At 44.0% G+C, this 20768-nt stretch overlaps 1 protein-coding gene across 1 annotated transcript in view; it reads right to left on the bottom strand.

The window, feature by feature from the left end:
- LOC139394559 (hyaluronan synthase 2-like) overlaps nucleotides 1–20479 on the bottom strand; it is a 28878-nt gene extending 8399 nt beyond the window's left edge. The window contains exons 1-2 of the mRNA XM_071142654.1: nucleotides 19936–20479; nucleotides 7333–7959 (exon numbers count right to left, since the gene is read on the bottom strand). Coding sequence (XP_070998755.1) covers nucleotides 7333–7959; nucleotides 19936–19989 — 681 coding nt within the window. The 5' untranslated portion in view covers nucleotides 19990–20479. The remainder of the gene's footprint in view (nucleotides 1–7332; nucleotides 7960–19935) is intronic.
- Between the last annotated feature and the right edge of the window lie 289 nt (nucleotides 20480–20768).

The following is a 20768-nucleotide window of genomic DNA, read 5'->3' as shown; positions in this document are numbered from 1 at the left end:
GACTGAGAGAGGGTTGTTATTGGTTGTGTTCTGACTGAGAGGGTTGTGATTGGTTGTGTTCTGACTGAGAGAGGGTTGTGATTGGTTGTGTTCTGACTGAGAGAGGGTTGTGATTGGTTGTGTTCTGACTGAGAGAGGGTTGTTATTGGTTGTGTTCTGACTGAGAGGGTTGTGATTGGTTGTGTTCTGACTGAGAGAGGGTTGTGATTGGTTGTGTTCTGACTGAGAGGGTTGTGATTGGTTGTGTTCTGACTGAGAGGGTTGTGATTGGTTGTGTACTGACTGAGAGAGGGTTGTGATTGGTTGTGTTCTGACTGAGAGAGGGTTGTGATTGGTTGTGTTCTGACTGAGAGAGGGTTGTTATTGGTTGTGTTCTGACTGAGAGAGGGTTGTGATTGGTTGTGTTCTGACTGAGAGAGGGTTGTGATTGGTTGTGTTCTGACTGAGAGAGGTTTGTGTTCTGATTGGTTGTGTTCTGATTTAGAGAGGGTTGTGTTGTGATTGGTTGTGTTCTGACTGGGAGAGGGTTGTGATTGGTTGTGTTCTGACAGAGAGGGTTGTGTTATGATTGGTTGTGTTCTGACTGAGAGAGGGTTGTGTTGTGATTGGTTGTGTTCTGACTGAGAGAGGGTTGTGTTGTGATTGGTTGTTTTCTGATTGAGAGAGGGTTGTGATTGGTTGTGTTCTGATTGAGAGAGGGTTGTGTTGTGATTGGTTGTTTTCTGATTGAGAGAGGGTTCCGTTGTGATTGGTTGTTTTCTGATTGAGAGAGGGTTCCGTTGTGATTGGTTGTTTTCTGATTGAGAGAGGTTTGTGATTGATTGTGTTCTGATTGAGAGAGGGTTCCGTTGTGATTGGTTGTTTTCTGATTGAGAGAGGTTTGTGATTGGTTGTGTTCTGATGGTGACAGAGATTTTGTAGTATAGCTGTATAGCTTCAAAATGGTCATATATGGAGAAAGATCAGCTGTTTGAATTGTTTGAAGAGGAATACATTTAGATTGTGTAGCGCTGTAATAATTCAATTTCTATCTTTCTGCTGTAAGAGCAATGTATTAAAACACAAATGGCATGAAAGGAGAGTAACTAAAGAGAATGATATGGCCAGAAGATAATCAAACCACCTCAGGAAAAGACTTCTGTACCCCTAACCAGTCTATTGGTTTTGATACACAGAACACCAACACACACTCCCCCTTTCCCGGTGAGAACAGATACCCATGCGTAGGTAGGCATAGCCTGTTGGCACGTCTGCTAATGTGCACAACATTCCTCATGTTATTTTCATCATCAGCAGAGTGTTTGATTAGGCAAAGCTGCATCACTGCCATAGAAATGGAATTCCGTTTCTTTGATCACTGCCCCTTGGCAACCAGTCCCATAGCAACGTTAGCACCAAACCTGTTCTGACGGGTCCATAAATGGCATTAATATTCACAGATCACCCGCATCAAATTACTGCAAAGACTACAGATGCTGAAAACGAAGGGGGAAAGTCCCATTTAATATTTATAGTTTGACTGTAAAAGAGGTAACAGATTGCAGCTGTAACGAGCCACAGCTTGGGGAGATGACATGAAAACCGCTAATAATCAGTTGTTCCTTTGATAAGTGGTTATCGGGAATAGCTTGTGTAAATGGTCTCCTCAGTAAAACATGTTCAATCTGGCGTCAGTCGGTTGATCTGTGCCACAAATACCACAGGGTTTTGACATCACAAAAGGCGAAGGTCGGGGGGGGGGGTCATGAAGTCAGCAGACGAACAATGGATTCACCGCGGTTCCATCTGGATTCATACTACACATAGGACATGTCCTCTGTCTGACAGAGTTGTAGGTCTTCTAATGTAGGACATGTCCTCTGTCTGACAGAGTTGTAGGTCTTCTCCTAATGTAGGACATGTCCTCTGTCTGACAGAGTTGTAGGTCTTCTCCTAACGTAGGACATGTCCTCTGTCTGACAGACAGCGTTGTAGTCCTTCTCCTAACGTAGGACATGTCCTCTGTCTGACAGACAGCGTTGTAGTCCTTCTCCTAACGTAGGACATGTCCTCTGTCTGACAGACAGAGTTGTAGTCCTTCTCCTAACGTAGGACATGTCCTCTGTCTGACAGACAGAGTTGTAGTCCTTCTCCTAACGTAGGACATGTCCTCTGTCTGACAGACAGCGTTGTAGTCCTTCTCCTAACGTAGGACATGTCCTCTGTCTGACAGACAGCGTTGTAGTCCTTCTCCTAACGTAGGACATGTCCTCTGTCTGACAGACAGCGTTGTAGTCCTTCTCCTAACGTAGGACATGTCCTCTGTCTGACAGACAGCGTTGTAGTCCTTCTCCTAACGTAGGACATGTCCTCTGTCTGACAGACAGCGTTGTAGTCCTTCTCCTAACGTAGGACATGTCCTCTGTCTGACAGACAGAGTTGTAGTCCTTCTCCTAACGTAGGACATGTCCTCTGTCTGACAGACAGCGTTGTAGTCCTTCTCCTAACGTAGGACATGTCCTCTGTCTGACAGACAGCGTTGTAGTCCTTCTTCTAACGTAGGACATGTCCTCTGTCTGACAGACAGCGTTGTAGTCCTTCTCCTAACGTAGGACATGTCCTCTGTCTGACAGACAGCGTTGTAGTCCTTCTCCTAACGTAGGACATGTCCTCTGTCTGACAGACAGCGTTGTAGTCCTTCTCCTAACGCCGTAGTACGCCTGTCACATGGAGCTAGTTCCTCGAACAAACGAGGGGTTGTCTGAGGACAGCTTGGGTGTCCTGGGGGGCTTTCCTCTCACAGTGTGGTGAATATTACCCATAATGCACCTGCCAACAGAGTAATGACACCGCAAAGCAATGCAGGGTAACACTCTTTACACTAACTTTCTCTTATGCCTGTGTAGTTAAGTGTTTACCCTATGCCAACATATCAATACATCCACACACAGTTATGGTGAGAATATAAGGTTTAGTTATTTTGACCCTATGGGTCCTGGTCAAAAGTAATGCACTGTATAGGGAAAAAGGGGGTGGTATTTGGGACGCACTCGGCCATGTTAGTTTATTGTGATGATCATGCAGCAACCGGTAGCTAAAGAAAGGTCACGTCAAGTTCATCCACTGATGCAACATATCTTATCAGACATAACAGGACTGCTAAGAGGAATGCTTAAAGGGACAGTTCAACATCATAGCCATCCTCTCCCGCACCACTCCATCGTCAACATATCTTATCAGACATAACAGGACTGCTAAGAGGAATGCTTAAAGGGACAGTTCAACATCATAGCCATCCTCTTCCGCACCACTCCATCGTCAACATATCTTATCAGACATAACAGGACTGCTAAGAGGAATGCTTAAAGGGACAGTTCAACATCATAGCCATCCTCTCCCGCACCACTCCATCGTCAACATGTCTTATCAGACATAACAGGACTGCTAAGAGGAATGCTTAACGGGACAGTTCAACATCATAGCCATCCTCTCCCGCACCACTCCATCGTCAACATATCTTATCAGACAGGACTGCTAAGAGGAATGCTTAAAGGGACAGTTCAACATCATAGCCATCCTCTCCCGCACCACTCCATCGTCAACATATCTTATCAGACATAACAGGACTGCTAAGAGGAATGCTTAAAGGGACAGTTCAACATCATAGCCATCCTCTCCCGCACCACTCCATCGTCAACATATCTTATCAGACATAACAGGACTGCTAAGAGGAATGCTTAAAGGGACAGTTCAACATCATAGCCATCCTCTCCCGCACCACTCCATCGTCAACATATCTTATCAGACAGGACTGCTAAGAGGAATGCTTAAAGGGACAGTTCAACATCATAGCCATCCTCTCCCACACCACTCCATCGTCAACATATCTTATCAGACATAACAGGACTGCTAAGAGGAATGCTTAAAGGGACAGTTCAACGTCATAGCCATCCTCTCCCGCACCACTCCAACGTCAACATATCTTATCAGACATAACAGGACTGCTAAGAGGAATGCTTAAAGGGACAGTTCAACATCATAGCCATCCTCTCCCGCACCACTCCATCGTCAACATGTCTTATCAGACATAACAGGACTGCTAAGAGGAATGCTTAAAGGGACAGTTCAACGTCATAGCCATCCTCTCCCGCACCACTCCATCGTCAACATATCTTATCAGACAGGACTGCTAAGAGGAATGCTTAACGGGACAATTCAACGTCATAGCCATCCTCTCCCACACCACTCCATCGTCAACATATCTTATCAGACAGGACTGCTAAGAGGAATGCTTAACGGGACAATTCAACGTCATAGCCATCCTCTCCAGCACCACTCCAACGTCAACATATCTTATCAGACAGGACTGCTAAGAGGAATGCTTAAAGGGACAGTTCAACATCATAGCCATCCTCTCCCGCACCACTCCATCGTCAACATATCTTATCAGACAGGACTGCTAAGAGGAATGCTTAAAGGGACAGTTCAACATCATAGCCATCCTCTCCAGCACCACTCCATCGTCAACATGTCTTATCAGACATAACAGGACTGCTAAGAGGAATGCTTAACGGGACAATTCAACATCATAGCCATCCTCTCCCGCACCACTCCATCGTCAACATATCTTATCAGACAGGACTGCTAAGAGGAATGCTTAACGGGACAATTCAACGTCATAGCCATCCTCTCCCACACCACTCCATCGTCAACATATCTTATCAGACAGGACTGCTAAGAGGAATGCTTAAAGGGACAATTCAACGTTATAGCCATCCTCTCCCACACCACTCCATCGTCAACATGTCTTATCAGACATAACAGGACTGCTAAGAGGAATGCTTAACGGGACAATTTAACGTTATAGCCATCCTCTCCAGCACCACTCCATCGTCAACATATCTTATCAGACAGGACTGCTAAGAGGAATGCTTAACGGGACAATTCAACATCATAGCCATCCTCTCCAGCACCACTCCATCGTCAACATATCTTATCAGACAGGACTGCTAAGAGGAATGCTTAACGGGACAATTCAACATCATAGCCATCCTCTCCAGCACCACTCCATCGTCAACATATCTTATCAGACAGGACTGCTAAGAGGAATGCTTAAAGGGACAGTTCAACATCATAGCCATCCTCTCCCGCACCACTCCATCGTCAACATATCTTATCAGACATAACAGGACTGCTAAGAGGAATGCTTAACGGGACAATTCAACGTTATAGCCATCCTCTCCCGCACCACTCCATCGTCAACATGTCTTATCAGACATAACAGGACTGCTAAGAGGAATGCTTAAAGGGACAGTTCAACATCATAGCCATCCTCTCCCGCACCACTCCATCGTCAACATGTCTTATCAGACATAACAGGACTGCTAAGAGGAATGCTTAAAGGGACAATTCAACGTCATAGCCATCCTCTCCCGCACCACTCCATCATCAACATATTTGAAAATGGCACGTTTCTATGTTTAGTAGCACTTGTTGGCTGAAGCTAGTCGTACCAAACGAGTGTGCTAGCATACTCTCTTAAAAACACCTTCACTTTAAAAATGATAAAAGAGCGGCAATAGTACTGTTTGTCCATTTTGAGATGCCGTAGCCAGTATACACTTCCTCAAAATAGTCCGAATTAATCTAAGATAACTCAAGAAATCAGTTTTTTGCCGAAGTGATCTTAGTGATCTTACATCTAACTAAGATGTTTGGTGCTGTGTTTTTCAATGAAAAAATGTGCATGAAAACAAGTCGTCTTATGTTGAATGACAACAAAGACTTTATTGAAGAATCCCTACCGTTGACCAATCACCGACCAAGGGGTGGAAACGTCAGACACCGAACTTAGGCTTGCCTCCAGAAAAAAACTGTGTGTGCACGAACAGCTGAAAAAACCCTGACCGAAGTCCAAAACGAACCAAAATGTCACTAAATGTTGTTATAATACAGTATATGCACGAACTCTACCGAACTGTTTTGGCACCCTATTCCCTATATACTGCACTACTTTTGACCAGGGCCCTTAGGGTAGTGATCAAAAGTAGTGCACTATGTTTGGGAATAGGGTGCCATTTGGGACGTAACCTAAGTCAAGTCAAGTAAGTCATCTGTGTGTTGCCAAGCCAAGGCTTTAACCATCACGATCAGGTACGTTAGACAGACAACCCCACAGTGAGAATAACCACACAGGTCTGGTAGCTAATAGCTAGCTAAAACAGATCTGTGACAAGGACAACACAGTTAGCCCTCCATAAGCTTTGGATCAGAGGTTAGAATTATAACTGAAACCAGGAGTTTACGGTGGAAAGACAGCAGTGTACTAAGCTGCGTCCCAAATGGAGCCCTAGTGGCCCTGGACAAAAGTAGTGCACTGAATAGGTGCACTCCAGTATTATCCAGAGCAGCTTGGAGGACCTACACTCCAGTATTACCCAGAACAGTTTGGAGGACCTACACTCCAGTATTATACAGAACAGTTTGGAGGACCTACACTCCAGTATTATCCAGAACAGTTTGGAGGATCTACACTCCAGTATTATCCAGAGCAGTTTGATCAGACCTACACTCCAGTATTATCCAGTGCAGTTTGGAGGACCTACACTCCAGTATTATCCAGAGCAGTTTGGAGGACCTACACTCCAGTATTATCCAGAACAGCTTGGAGGACCTACACTCCAGTATTATCCAGTGCAGTTTGGAGGACCTACACTCCAGTATTATCCAGAGCAGTTTGGAGGACCTACACTCCAGTATTATCCAGAACAGCTTGGAGGACCTACACTCCAGTATTATCCAGAGCAGTTTGGAGGACCTACACTCCAGTATTATCCAGAGCAGTTTGGAGGACCTACACTCCAGTATTATCCAGAGCAGTTTGGAGGACCTACACTCCAGTATTACCCAGAACAGCTTGGAGGACCTACACTCCAGTATTGCTGTATAACTATTCACGATGTACTATATACAGCACAGTTGGTGCTGTTTACTTAGTAAATGTTAATGAAGGAACTTAATACACGCCTTGGGATAGTAGCTAATGCGGATACTGTCACTTTTAAAGTTCCTCACTGAGAATACTGTGTGTTTTGACGCGATGCTATGCAACATGATCTGACTCCAACCTATTAGCCTACAGGTCTCTCCACTTTGTCTGAGTTGGACTGAGTGCAGAAACATATGTAAATGGGTTTCACGCTGAGCTCTAGCACTCTGTGAACAGCATTAGCCTTACAGCCGTAGGGCTACAGTACATACACAAGGCCTCCGCACCATCCTTTTAAAGAAGGAGAGCACAAAAGGGTCTTTGTGTACCCCCACCCTCCAACCCCTCCTCCCCCCAGGACTTACCTGAACATAGTCCACACTCCTCCCCAGGGCTTTGAAGGCTGTGTACATTACTTCCCTCTTGCCTCCCCACTTCTGCATGATGCAGACACATTTATTATTGAGCACAAGGCGCGAGATGGCCTGCAGGCTCTCAGCGTACATCTCGTCCGTCTCCTCAGATCCCCGGTGGTGGTAGTTATTTTTCCAGACGTACGTGGTGGCTTTATCCCACCCCATGATCTCCCGGAAGATCTCCATCATGTAGTTGTCGTCCTCGTTATTCCCGTCGATCACCATGATGACCTTGATGCCCGGGTAGGTCAACCTCTTGACCGATACCAAACACTTCCTCAGGTAGGCCGGGTCCTCCTGATAGGCTGCAATGCACAGGGCCAGTGATTTGGTGAGTTTGATGGGCGTCTCCATGGATCTCCTCATGTTCCGGTGTTCTAGGACAGCAAACAGGCTCTGGATGATAAGGTGGATGACCAGGATGGCCCCATACAGCCCGAAGGACAAGTGGTTTCGTGCCGTGGTGAAAAACTGGTAGCCCATTATGTAGGCGGTAGAGATCCCCACGAGGAGCGAGACTCCAAACATTGTCGTCCCGAAAATTCTTAGGTAGGTGAGAGCTTTGTCACATTTCATCTGGAAAAGCAAACAAGAACATAATCATTGTCAATGTCAAATGAGATGACAGTAGAGACATTCGGTGGGATCAATAATGATATGACAGTAGTGACACTGGGAGGACATTGATATGGTAATTACCAAATGAACACAGCTTCAGATATTAATTGGTCAACTTGTTAGAGATATACAGAAGACATAATGATGATAATGATGATATATGTACCTAATAATCACCATAATGATGATAATGATGATAAATGTACCTAATAATCATCATTACGATGCGTCACTGTAAAAGCTCTTCCCTAACTCTACACTGTCACCATAGCAACAGACTCCATGTTTCACAACAACAACAAAAAACGGGTTCAGATAGACTGTAAACAGACTCCTCCCATCTCTCTCTCCCTACATCCCCCTTCCCAAAATCCCCCTCTAAATGTCAGATGGTTCTCTATGGCCGATTGTTCCCAGTCTCTTTATTAATGCTGCATCCCATCTGCTGGGCAGACGTAAGAGTCGAGCGAGAGAGCGAGCACCACCCTCTGACATCATCTGTTTATATCTCCGTGGGAAGACAAGAGCAGGGAAATGTAAAACGCTGCCTCTCCACTAAAGACCCTTCTGTCACATTGAACAATATGGTGGTACATTTTATCAGTTGAGGCAGTAGGAGGGTGACACCTTTTGTTTAAGGCTTAGACATGTGATAGTTTAAGTGACACTTCAAGGTGTCTAATGCTGTTGAAAACTAATCACGACTTGTTTTATTTGAATGCCAGTTTTTAAAGACCCTAAAGACCCTTCTGTCACAGTGAAGCAGGTAGTGCATCTTGTTACTTTGTTTTAATTAAAGATCTTGGATCTATCATAAGTGACACTTTGATGTGTCCAATGCTGCCTGCATGGGTCTGTCCAGTAACACTAAAGACCCATCTGTCACAATGGAGAACAAAGTGGTACTTCTTGGTCAAGTAAAGGCTGAGGTCTTCTGGGTAGACTATATTAAAGGCTGAGATCGTCTTGGTAGGTTACATTAAAGGCTGAGATCGTCTTGGTAGGTTACATTAAAGGCTGAGGTCGTCTTGGTAGACTACATTAAAGGCTGAGATCGTCTTGGTAGACTACATTAAAGGCTGAGATCGTCTTGGTAGACTACATTAAAGGCTGAGATCGTCTTGGTAGGTTACATTAAAGGCTGAGGTCGTCTTGGTAGACTACATTAAAGGCTGAGATCGTCTTGGTAGACTACATTAAAGGCTGAGGGCGTCTTGGTAGACTACATTAAAGGCTGAGGGCGTCTTGGTAGGTTACATTAAAGGCTGAGATCGTCTTGGTAGACTACATTAAAGACTGAGATCGTCTTGGTAGGTTACATTAAAGGCTGAGGTCGTCTTGGTAGGTTACATTAAAGGCTGAGGTCGTCTTGGTAGGTTACATTAAAGGCTGAGGGCGTCTTGGTAGGTTACATTAAAAGCTGAGGTCGTCTTGGTAGGTTACATTAAAAGCTGAGGTCGTCTTGGTAGGTTACATTAAAGGCTGAGTGCGTCTTGGTAGACTACATTAAAGGCTTATATGTAGTCTAAGTTGCAGTCCAAGTCTGTCTAAAAGCAAAGAACCCCTGCCATGTCTTGTTTGACTTGTGCTTGTAATTAGAGTTTTTAAATCAGCCGCCTCCTTGACTTGGATTAGGGACTGGAACGGGAACAGTGACATATAGAATGCTGCATGCATGGGTCTCTCTCCACGTGACCTAAAGCAGTAGGCGTAAAAGAAACGCCTGAACTAGATCCCCCTACATACTGGTCTGAAACTAGATCCACCTACATACTGGTCTGGAACTAGATCCACCTACATACTGGTCTGAAACTAGATCCTCTACATACTGGTCTGAAACTAGATCCCCCTACATACTGGTCTGAAACTAGATCCCCCTACATACTGGTCTGGAACTAGATTCCCTACATACTGGTCTGAAACTAGATCCTCTACATACTGGTCTGAAACTAGATCCTCTACATACTGGTCTGAAACTAGATCCCCCTACATACGGGTCTGAAACTAGATCCCCCTACATACTGTTTTGAAACTAGATCCCCTACATACTGGTCTGAAACTAAATCCTCTACATACTGGTCTGAAACTAAATCCTCTACATACTGGTCTGAAACTAGATCCCCCTACATACTGGTCTGGAACTAGATTCCCTACATACTGGTCTGAAACTAGATCCTCTACATACTGGTCTGAAACTAGATCCTCTACGTACTGGTCTGAAACTAGATCCTCTACATACTGGTCTGAAACTAGATCCCCCTACATACTGGTCTGAAACTAGATCCTCTACATACTGGTCTGAAACTAGATCCTCTACATACTGGTCTGAAACTAGATCCCCCTACATACTGGTCTGAAACTAGATCCTCTACATACTGGTCTGAAACTAGATCCCCCTACATACTGGTCTGAAACTAGATCCTCTGCATACTGGTCTGAAACTAAATCCCCTACATCCTGGTCTTGACAAGAAGGAAATAAATTGTCGGGGGAGGTTCTCTTCTGCACTGTTCAACCAATCCAGTAAATGTAGAGGATGAGTTAAGATGGAGTGTCTCCTTGTTAACATCCAAAAGTGGAAGACACGTGAAGTCACAGGCTCTCTTTCCATTTCCCCTGAAAACTGGAACATCCGGTTGTTGGGGACTCAGCAGAGGCTACTCTCCATGAAAAACCTCTCTATCTGTCACAGTGAAGAAGAAGCTGGTACATCGTGGTTAAAGTCTTGGATATGTGATTGCATAAGTGACACCTTGAAGTGTTTCGGTGCTGTTGTGAAGCAAAGAAACCCTGATACGCCTTGTGTCTAGACCGTAGTTTGGTTTCTTTTTGTTAAATCAGCCACCTCTTTGGCATCGAATAAGGCCTGGATCACTTGATACAGGATGAAAAGTGGATGTAATCAGTGTGTGAGGCGAGCTGAGTGCTGAACTGGCATGTTTCTGGACTTTTAAGCGTCATCACATTTACAAGACCTCTGACTCCATTCCCCTCCATATGGTCCATAAGTCCCTACCCCTTGGCCAACTGGTTAACCTAACGCATTGGTGTTACCGTCTGTAGTGTTAAACCAGTACAAAGAGTGTCCAAACCCTAAAATCTTTATTTTCAAGTCTCACTGTTGTAGGCTACACTTTGTGTGAACTGTGAACCTAAACCCCCTCATTCAGATGGTGCTAAAAAAGCCTAGATAACTGAACCCTGCGGGCCAGATGCAGAAGGATTAACCACTAATGTGTGTGTGAAGTGACGTTTTGCCTGCCCCCCCCCTCCCTCCTCCTCCTCCCCTTAACCCCCTTGTACCTCCGGACCCTATGTAGATCTAAACCCTAGTTTGATGTTGGTAATGATGTGTTGTTGTTGATGGGGGCCGGGGGGGGGGGGGGGGGTGCTCATTTTGGAAGTGGGCTGCTCATTTGACGGCTAATTGGAGCAGGCCTTTGCCGAGAAGCTGCTTAAGCACCAGTCCCTCGTGGCACGCTTGGACAGCCTCGGGTGGAGCCTCCAGATTGTGGGCCTGACGAAAACTAGGACAAAGAAATTGGCTAGGTACTGTTCTGTTTCAGCTGTCGTGGACTGTTTGGAGAAGGAGGTGCTTTCTGTACCCTTGAGTGCCATGTGTACAGGGACCTTTGAAATGTTTGAACTGAAATAAAATGTACTTGGTGGATGTAAATAAAGTATTTCAAATGTGTGTGTGTGCACGTGTGTGTGTGTGTGTGCACGTGTGTGTGCACGTGTGCGACATTGAGGGTGTCATCAACGTATTGAGATGATGTCACCTCACAGTTGCACAAGGCCCTGTGTGTGTTGTCCCTGGGCTGTTTGCCGGTGGGTTAGCTTGAACACTTGCAGACTGACAATACGTCCCAAATGGCACCCTGTATAGTGCACTACTTTTGACCAGAGCCATATGGACCCTTGTTTAATATTAATGCACTATATAGGGAATAGTGCGCCATTTGCAACGCGGACTGACTGACGCACTGTGTTGGCTGGGTCTGGGGCTGGGGCTGGGTCTGGGCCTGGGTCTGGGCGGGACACTCCCTTTGCCTGAGATAACACCGCCAATGATCTCAATTGATAGTGAGTAAGGCTGAGTAAGTGATGGGGGATGTTGGAGAGTGAAGGCTGAGTTAGTGAAGGGGGATGTTGGAGAGTGAAGGCTGAGTTAGTGATGGAGGATGTTGGAGAGTGAAGGCTGAGTTAGTGATGGAGGATGTTGGAGTGTGAAGGCTGAGTTAGTGATGGAGGATGTTGGAGAGTGAAGGCTGAGTTAGTGAAGGGGGATGTTGGAGAGTGAAGGCTGAGTTAGTGATGGAGGATGTTGGAGAGTGAAGGCTGAGTTAGTGATGGAGGATGTTGGAGAGTGAAGGCTGAGTTAGTGAAGGTGGATGTTGGAGAGTGAAGGCTGAGTTAGTGAAGGTGGATGTTGGAGAGTGAAGGCTGAGTTAGTGATGGAGGATGTTGGAGAGTGAAGGCTGAGTTAGTGATGGAGGATGTTGGAGAGTGAAGGCTGAGTTAGTGATGGAGGATGTTGGAGAGTGAAGGCTGAGTTAGTGAAGGTGGATGTTGGAGAGTGAAGGCTGAGTTAGTGAAGGTGGATGTTGGAGAGTGAAGGCTGAGTAAGTGAAGGGGGATGTTGGAGAGTGAAGGCTGAGTTAGTGATGGAGGATGTTGGAGAGTGAAGGCTGAGTTAGTGATGGAGGATGTTGGAGAGTGAAGGCTGAGTTAGTGAAGGTGGATGTTGGAGAGTGAAGGCTGAGTTAGTGAAGGTGGATGTTGGAGAGTGAAGGCTGAGTTAGTGAAGGTGGATGTTGGAGAGTGAAGGCTGAGTTAGTGAAGGTGGATGTTGGAGAGTGAAAGTAACCAATAAAAACCTTGTGGCTGCAGCCAACTGCAAATCTAACACGTCATGTTGTACCGTGCTATAACTACAGTTGAGGTAGCGTGAGAGAGAGTGTGTGTGTGTGTGTGTGTGTGTGTGTGTGTGTGTGTGTGTGTGTGTGTGTGTGTGTGTGCGTCAGCTACCATGTCGGCATGTAAAGACTTCATATTTACACCTGTTGTCTGACTACATGTCTGAGAATCCAACATGAAGACCATTAGTTTGATTCTGCTGGAGCTGGCCCTGTTCCAGGAGGGGTATAAAGGCTAGGCGGACACAGGGAGGGGTTCCTGTGCTGAGCTGGATAGACTCAACGGAGAGTTGAAAACCTAAACTCTAAGGCTTTTACAGTTTAGATGAAATACAACACTGCGGCCAGAGCAGAGCTGAGCATTAGCTGAAACTGGGCCAAGAGGACTTGAAGTCTGTTCTGTGCAACAACTGAAATATAATCGTGGCAATGACTGGAGTCAATGGACTTTACAGCTCTAAAATGAATACCTGCTGTAGTCAAAAACACTTATTAATGTAGTGGTCTACCGCCGTGGAGGTGCAGTTCACACCTGGTCAGTGACCAAAATCCCCTGTATAGTGCACTACTTTTTTACCAGAGCCCTGTAGGCCACAGCTGTATGAAGTGCACTAGATTGGGAATAGGGTGCCATTTGGGACACAAGCATGCCCACACTTGATATAACTTTAATAACCCTTGTCTTGGTAACACTTGTCTTGCTAACAGTTGTCTTGGTAATAGTTGTCTTGGTAACACTTGTCTTTCTAACAGTTGACTTGGTAACAGTTATCTTGCAAACCATTGTCTTGCTAAGCATTGTCTTGCTAACACTTGTCTTCGTAACACTTGTCTTGCTAAAAGTTGTCTTGCTAACAATTGTCTTGCTAAAAGTTGTCTTGCTAACAGTTGTCTTGCTAAACGCTGTCTTGCTAACACGTGTCTTGCTAACACTTGTCTTGGTAACAGTTGTCTTGCTAATACTTGTCTTGCTAACAGCTGTCTTGCTAACACTTGTCTTGCTAACATCTGTCTTGCTAACACTTGTCTTGCTAACATCTGTCTTGCTAACACTTGTCTTGCTAACAGCTGTCTTGCTAACACTTGTCTTGCTAACAGCTGTCTTGTTAACACTTGTCTTGCTAACACTTGTCTTGCTAACAGCTGTCTTGCTAACACTTGTCTTGCTAACAGCTGTCTTGCTAATACTTGTCTTGCTAACACTTGTCTTGCTAACAGCTGTCTTGCTAACACTTGTCTTACTAACACTTGTCTTGGTAACAGTTGCCTTGCTAACAGTATGTGTAGAAGGAGGATGAAAGGATAGAAGAGGGTTGTTGAATGAAAAAACAAGACATTGAATTGACATTCTCAGGTGTATGGTGAGGTGGAACTTCATGTGTGGATTAATCAATCAATCAATCAATCAATCAATCAATCAAATGGTGTACCATCGCCATGAATACATGGCTTCAATGGCACTTACACCTTACAGCATGTGCAGAAAGGGGAAATATATCTGGATAGAAGGGAATTGTTGAAGGAAAAAATCAGTTGGTGTCCTGTATTTAATAAATGTTAAAGTGATGTCCTTGTGTTGCTGGATGGGATTTAGCATAGCACTTACAGACTGCATGCTGAAGTGGAACCTCATGTGTAGTCATGAAGACCAGTAAAGTTAGATCCCCATTCCATTATCTATAGTTTCATAACGCATTTGTGTTACATGCTAATACAGTAACGGTACTATATTACAGTACTGTAGTTCAAGACGACAGAGATTCCACTTCATGTCTGAGAGGCACAGCTGCAGTGAAATGAAGACGACCCTCAATACTGCCATTATAAATGTCAGGAAACACATGCCTCATGACGACTATTCTATAGCAGATTAAAAGACAGGAGCGCATGGAATGACCAGGGATCCTTGTACAAGATGTTAATTATATATACAGCACTGTACTATCTCAAAGCTTGCTTCTGTAGTTAGTAACTTGTAGTTCTTGCTTGCTTCTGTAGTTAGTAACTTGTAGTTCTTGCTTGCTTCTGAAGTTAGCTACTTGTAGTTCTTGCTTGCTTCTATAGTTAGCTACTTGTAGTTCTTGCTTGCTTCTGAAGTTAGCTACTTGTAGTTCTTGCTTGCTTCTATAGTTAGCTACTTGTAGTTCTTGCTTGCTTCTGAAGTTAGCTACTTGTAGTTCTTGCTTGCTTCTATAGTTAGCTACTTGTAGTTCTTGCTTGCTTCTATAGTTAGCTACTTGTAGTTCTTGCTAGGCTTACTTCTGTAGTTAGCTACTTGTAGATCTATCTAGGCTTGCTACTGTAGTTAGTTCAGATCAAACCTTCTCTTGAACTGGACTTATAAGCAAACTCAATGAACAAAAGTCACTGAGGTTCTGAGGTTCGGAAACGTGATTAAGAGACAACTAGTAATGTGTCAAAAGGGTGTGTGTGTGTGTGTGGTTGTGTGAAGTGACGTCCCCCGTCCCCCCCTCCTCCCCTTAACCATCTTGTAGTTCCGGAACCCTATGTAGATGTACAGCCTTTCCCTGTGGCTGCAGTATTCTCCCTGGTGGGGGAATCATGTTGTCATTAAGTGTTCCATCATTAAATGGAACACCCTACTCCTATTCCTCTCCTGATTGGAATCAGCTGTAGTAGTTACCATACAGCACAGAGTCTTCCCTCATACAACTCCCTCTGTCTTTCTGGATGGGTTGAACCTCAGGAAGAGGAGGAGACTGTGTGTGATGTTGAACTTGGGCGGTGGTGGCGCCTTGCCATCCTTGGCTCCTGGATGCTTTCCTGATTCAGCTAGCTCTCTGACTCATCCATCACATCTCTCTGTCCCTCCCTCCTTCCTGTCTGGTCCGGTCAGTGATCCTCCACCACTACTACTTATTGTTGCTCCAGCTCTCTGACTTTCTCCTACTCACCTCCTCTTTATGCTTCCCTCCTTCCCTCGCTCCTAGCTTCCCTCGCTCCTAGCTTCCCTCCATCCCAGCTTCCCTCCATCCCAGCTTTCCTCCCTCCCAGCTTCCCTGCTTTTCTCCCTCCCAGCTTCCCTGCTTCCTTCCCTCCCTCCCTCCCATCTTCCTTCCTTCCCTGCTTCCCTCCCTTCCATCTTCCTTCCTTCCCTGCCTCCCAGCTTTCCTCCCTCCCAGCTTCCCTGCTTTCCTCCCTCCCAGCTTCCCTGCTTCCCTCCCTCCCATCTTCCTTCCTTCCCTGCCTCCCAGCTATCCCGCTTCCCTGCCTACCTGCTTCCCAGCCTGCAGTGTTTAAGCATGGCTGGAAAGGCCCTGACTGGGAGCACTAATACGGAACAGGCGTGGAATGCTTCCTGTGTAAATACACTAACTAACTCATTAGTGGATAGTCCTACAGAACTCTTCCTCTGTAAATACACAAACCACATCATTGGTGGATAGTCCTAAAGAACTCTTCCTCTGTAAATACACAAACCACCTCATTGGTGGATAGTCCTACAGAACTCTTCCTCTGTAAATACACAAACCACCTCATTGGTGGATAGTCCTACAGAACTCTTCCTCTGTAAATACACAAACCACCTCATTGGTGAATAGTCCTAAAGAGCTCTTCCTCTGTAAATACACAAACCACCTCATTGGTAGATATAACCCTCAGAGATCTTGATTGCACACTGTATATAGTGTAGGTGGGATTAGATAGGAAGAGTACGCCTACTAGAAATGGGATAAATGGTAGTCTGAAATGCAGACATAAACAATGCATTCGTTTGTGTGTGTTGCCATCTCTCTGTGTAAGTTGTTGAGCAATGGCCCACACGTAGACACAGGCATGCTGAGTCATGACTTTCCTCATAGTACGTAAGAGTAAGTAACCTTGTCCGAGCCAGAACGGACAAACGACTTTCCTCACAGGCAGCGGGCTTATTGTGACAAAGTTATTGTTAAACTATAAATGTGTACTGGTCCGGTAGATCAGGGATTCCCCAACTTGGTCATGGAGCCCCCCTTGGGTGCACGTTTAGTTTTTTCCCCCAAGCACTACACACCTGAATCAAAGGGTTGATTATTTAAATTGGTTGTGTAGTGCTAAGGCAAAAACGCACCCGGGGGAGGGGGGGGGGACTGAGTTTGTGAAACCTTGCGGTAGATGACAGTAGTCTTAACTAGATGACTGGATGTTTCAGTTTTAAGACAGTATTGCCATTGTGACATTCTATGTGGTCATGTTCAACCATTTAATAGCAATGTCATAACTGTGGCTGAGAAAGTAGATAAACGCTGGTTATCTGACCTATGATGCCTGCCATCTGTCATAACAATGTTGACAATATAGTGACATATATTGAAAGGGAAGTCGGTTTATGTCGTGGCTGTGTTAAACCTAGAATTCTTAGTTGCTACATTCATTTTTGGACTTATTGATTCATTAATTTAAAAAACAGAGGCGGATGACTGCTTTGTTATTGTTTCAACTGAGGATTCCAGCTTTAAGCATCTCCATATATGTTGAGTTGAGGACTCCCACGTCTCAACAGGAGTCTTCATGCGGTTATAATGAATGACAGCATGTACCCTTGCAGTCATGTGGTTTTGTTTTCACACAGTTTAAAGCATGTATTTGATAATTTACAGTCATATCCCACTGGACACACACTGGTTGAAACAACATTGTTTCCACGTCATTTTAATTAAATTATGTTGAACCAACGTGGAATTAAATTACGTTGGACTAGCGTGGAATAGACGTTGAACTGACATCTGTGCCCAGTGGGATATTTTACTTTCAGAAATTAAAATAGTCTACTGTATACTGTAGGTGTACATCTTTGAATAAAAATATATCATCCCTACACAACACATGAGATATGATTATCTCCATAATGTATAGGCTTATCATAAATAAACTGCTATGGAATCAAGTCAACTCAACACCACAAGCTAAATAAACTGCTGTGGAATCAAGTCAACTCAACACCACGAGCTAAATAAACTGCTATGTAATCAAGTCAACTCAACACCACGAGCTAAATAAACTGCTATGGAATCAAGTCAACTCAACACCACAAGCTAAATAAACTGCTATGGAATCAAGTCAACTCAACACCACGAGCTAAATAAACTGCTATGGAATCAAGTCAACTCAACACCACGAGCTAAATAAACTGCTATGGAATCAAGTCAACTCAACACCACGAGCTAAATAAACTGCTATGTAATCAAGTCAACTCAACACCACGAGCTAAATAAACTGCTGTGTAATCAAGTCAACTCAACACCACGAGCTAAATAAACTGCTGTGGAATCAAGTCAACTCAAAACCACAAGCTAAATAAACTGCTATGGAATCAAGTCAACTCAACACCACGAGCTAAATAAACTGCTGTGTAATCAAGTCAACTCAAAACCACGAGCTAAATAAACTGCTGTGGAATCAAGTCAACTCAACACCACGAGCTAAATAAACTGCTGTGGAATCAAGTCAACTCAACACCACGAGCTAAATAAACTGCTATGGAATCAAGTCAACTCAACACCACGAGCTAAATAAACTGCTGTGGAATCAAGTCAACTCAACACCACGAGCTAAATAAACTGCTATGGAATCAAGTCAACTCAACACCACAAGCTAAATAAACTGCTATGGAATCAAGTCAACTCAACACCACGAGCTAAATAAACTGCTATGGAATCAAGTCAACTCAACACCACGAGCTAAATAAACTGCTATGGAATCAAGTCAACTCAACACCACGAGCTAAATAAACTGCTATGGAATCAAGTCAACTCAACACCACTAGCTAAATAAACTGCTATGGAATCAAGTCAACTCAACACCACTAGCTAAATAAACTGCTGTGGAATCAAGTCAACTCAACACCACAAGCTAAATAAACTGCTATGGAATCAAGTCAACTCAACACCACGAGCTAAATAAACTGCTATGGAATCAAGTCAACTCAACACCACTAGCTAAATAAACTGCTATGGAATCAAGTCAACTCAACACCACTAGCTAAATAAACTGCTGTGGAATCAAGTCAACTCAACACCACTAGCTATATAAACTGCTGTGGAATCAAGTCAACTCAAAACCACTAAACTGCTATGGAATGAATGGTGGGCTGCTATTTATGTGTTTCGGACACCGCGCGCATCCACGCTGAGGGTCTATAAAACGCCTGAGCGGGAAAGGGAGGAAGTTCGAAGATTGTTGTGTCCTTGAATAAGGAGGGAACTTCACCCTAATTGGCTCCAGTACTACTGTGGCTGCGCGTGTAAAACACAATATTTCACTGTGTATATGACAATAAATACAAAATAAATAAAATACTGTATCCATGGAAAAACCGACATTTCGAACCGACTGAGCGTGCTCTGGAAGGAAACCCAATAGCTGCCTTGTCATTGGCTCAAGCACCCCTGCGATTCGAATGACGTATGAGGCTGTGACGTCGACATATGTTTTATTCTAACGGTGCAATAAATGATTTGGACAGTGATTATGTCCATCCTCGATGGAGTACCGTGTGAATCCAGTTTACGTTATGGTGTACATTTGTTTTATCCCCGTAGGCAGCAGGGAATAATAAAGAACTGCGTTGTTTCGACTTTATAGTTCCACTATTTCATTTATCCACCGCATATTGGCTGAGATTAATGCAATACTAATGTCTATAAAAATAAACAAAAATCGTAACCAAACCACACATCAACATGTCTACAGGACTGTTCTGTATGGGGTATATCCTACTATATCCCAAACATATGCCATAGTACTTTAATATAACAAACACTAAATACTTTCCACACCCTGACAGATACAGCATCACGATTCATTGATGTGGATTAAACCATGACTTGGCAACTACCGGGCAATCATGACATGTCAATTAACTTTCATCCAAAGCTCCATTCATTGAATTCAAATTATTCTAAATAAAAATGTCAAACAAAATGAAAATGTATGTTCTCATAATGAAATAAAAACAGCTAGTTAGTTGATAACAAAGTTGTCAAAGTGAATAATATTGCTGTGATGGGCATACCTTGAAGTAGCTGTGTGTGGCTGTGCCGTTTCTTTCAATGGATGCAGTCAGCATAGGCTCGGTTAGCAGCGTTCAACTTGGAGAAAACTTCTCAGCAACGTATCTTCTTCTTGAGTCACCTTTGCAGAAACACTCGTGAAGCTTCTTAAAATGTCTCTTCATAAAGAAAAAAGTTTGTGCAATTTTCCAAGTCTCCTTGCTGTGAACGGTTGAAAACATTCATTCAAGTATTGTATTTGTTCTTCTTCTTTTAACTTCTCTCTTTGCATACATTAATTATATCATGTATACATTTTAAATGTATACAAATCATCTTGTTAGTCAACTTTGGCACAAGTGTAATATATACAACGAATAAAAGAAATAAACAAAAAAAATAAAAAATGTGTCATTCAACAGTAGTCAATGTTGGTGAGAAGAGCTGTAGGTAATACAGGTTAAAGTCATGAACTGCCCAACCGCGCTACTTTTACTACTTCTTCAGCGTCTAATTCCTTCCAGACGTCCTGGGTTTATGCTTCCTGCACGTAGCTCCTTACATTTCAAAAGACTCTTAACCAGGGAGAGTTTTTGGACTTGTTTTAATAAGGGGGGAAGGTTTGGGGATGAGGAGGAGCAACATATTGAGGAGAGAAGAGAGAGAGAAAAAAAAGTTGATGCCCACAAGTAAGTACCCCATTCAAACTTCTAAGACGTGGACCCGGGGATGGAGACGTGCCTTGGGCGAATTAACCTCAATGTTCTTGGGGGAATACATGCAGAGAGATTGCATTCGATTTTGAATATGCTTTCGAAATCTGCAAATAGTTTCTTTGCTACTTTGAATGAGGGTT

The sequence above is a fragment of the Oncorhynchus clarkii genome, unplaced genomic scaffold, assembly GCF_045791955.1.
Source record: "Oncorhynchus clarkii lewisi isolate Uvic-CL-2024 unplaced genomic scaffold, UVic_Ocla_1.0 unplaced_contig_9003_pilon_pilon, whole genome shotgun sequence".
Lineage (NCBI taxonomy): Eukaryota > Metazoa > Chordata > Actinopteri > Salmoniformes > Salmonidae > Oncorhynchus > Oncorhynchus clarkii.
Note: the sequence above shows the minus strand (reverse complement) of the source record. Positions and strands in the feature narration are given on the sequence as shown.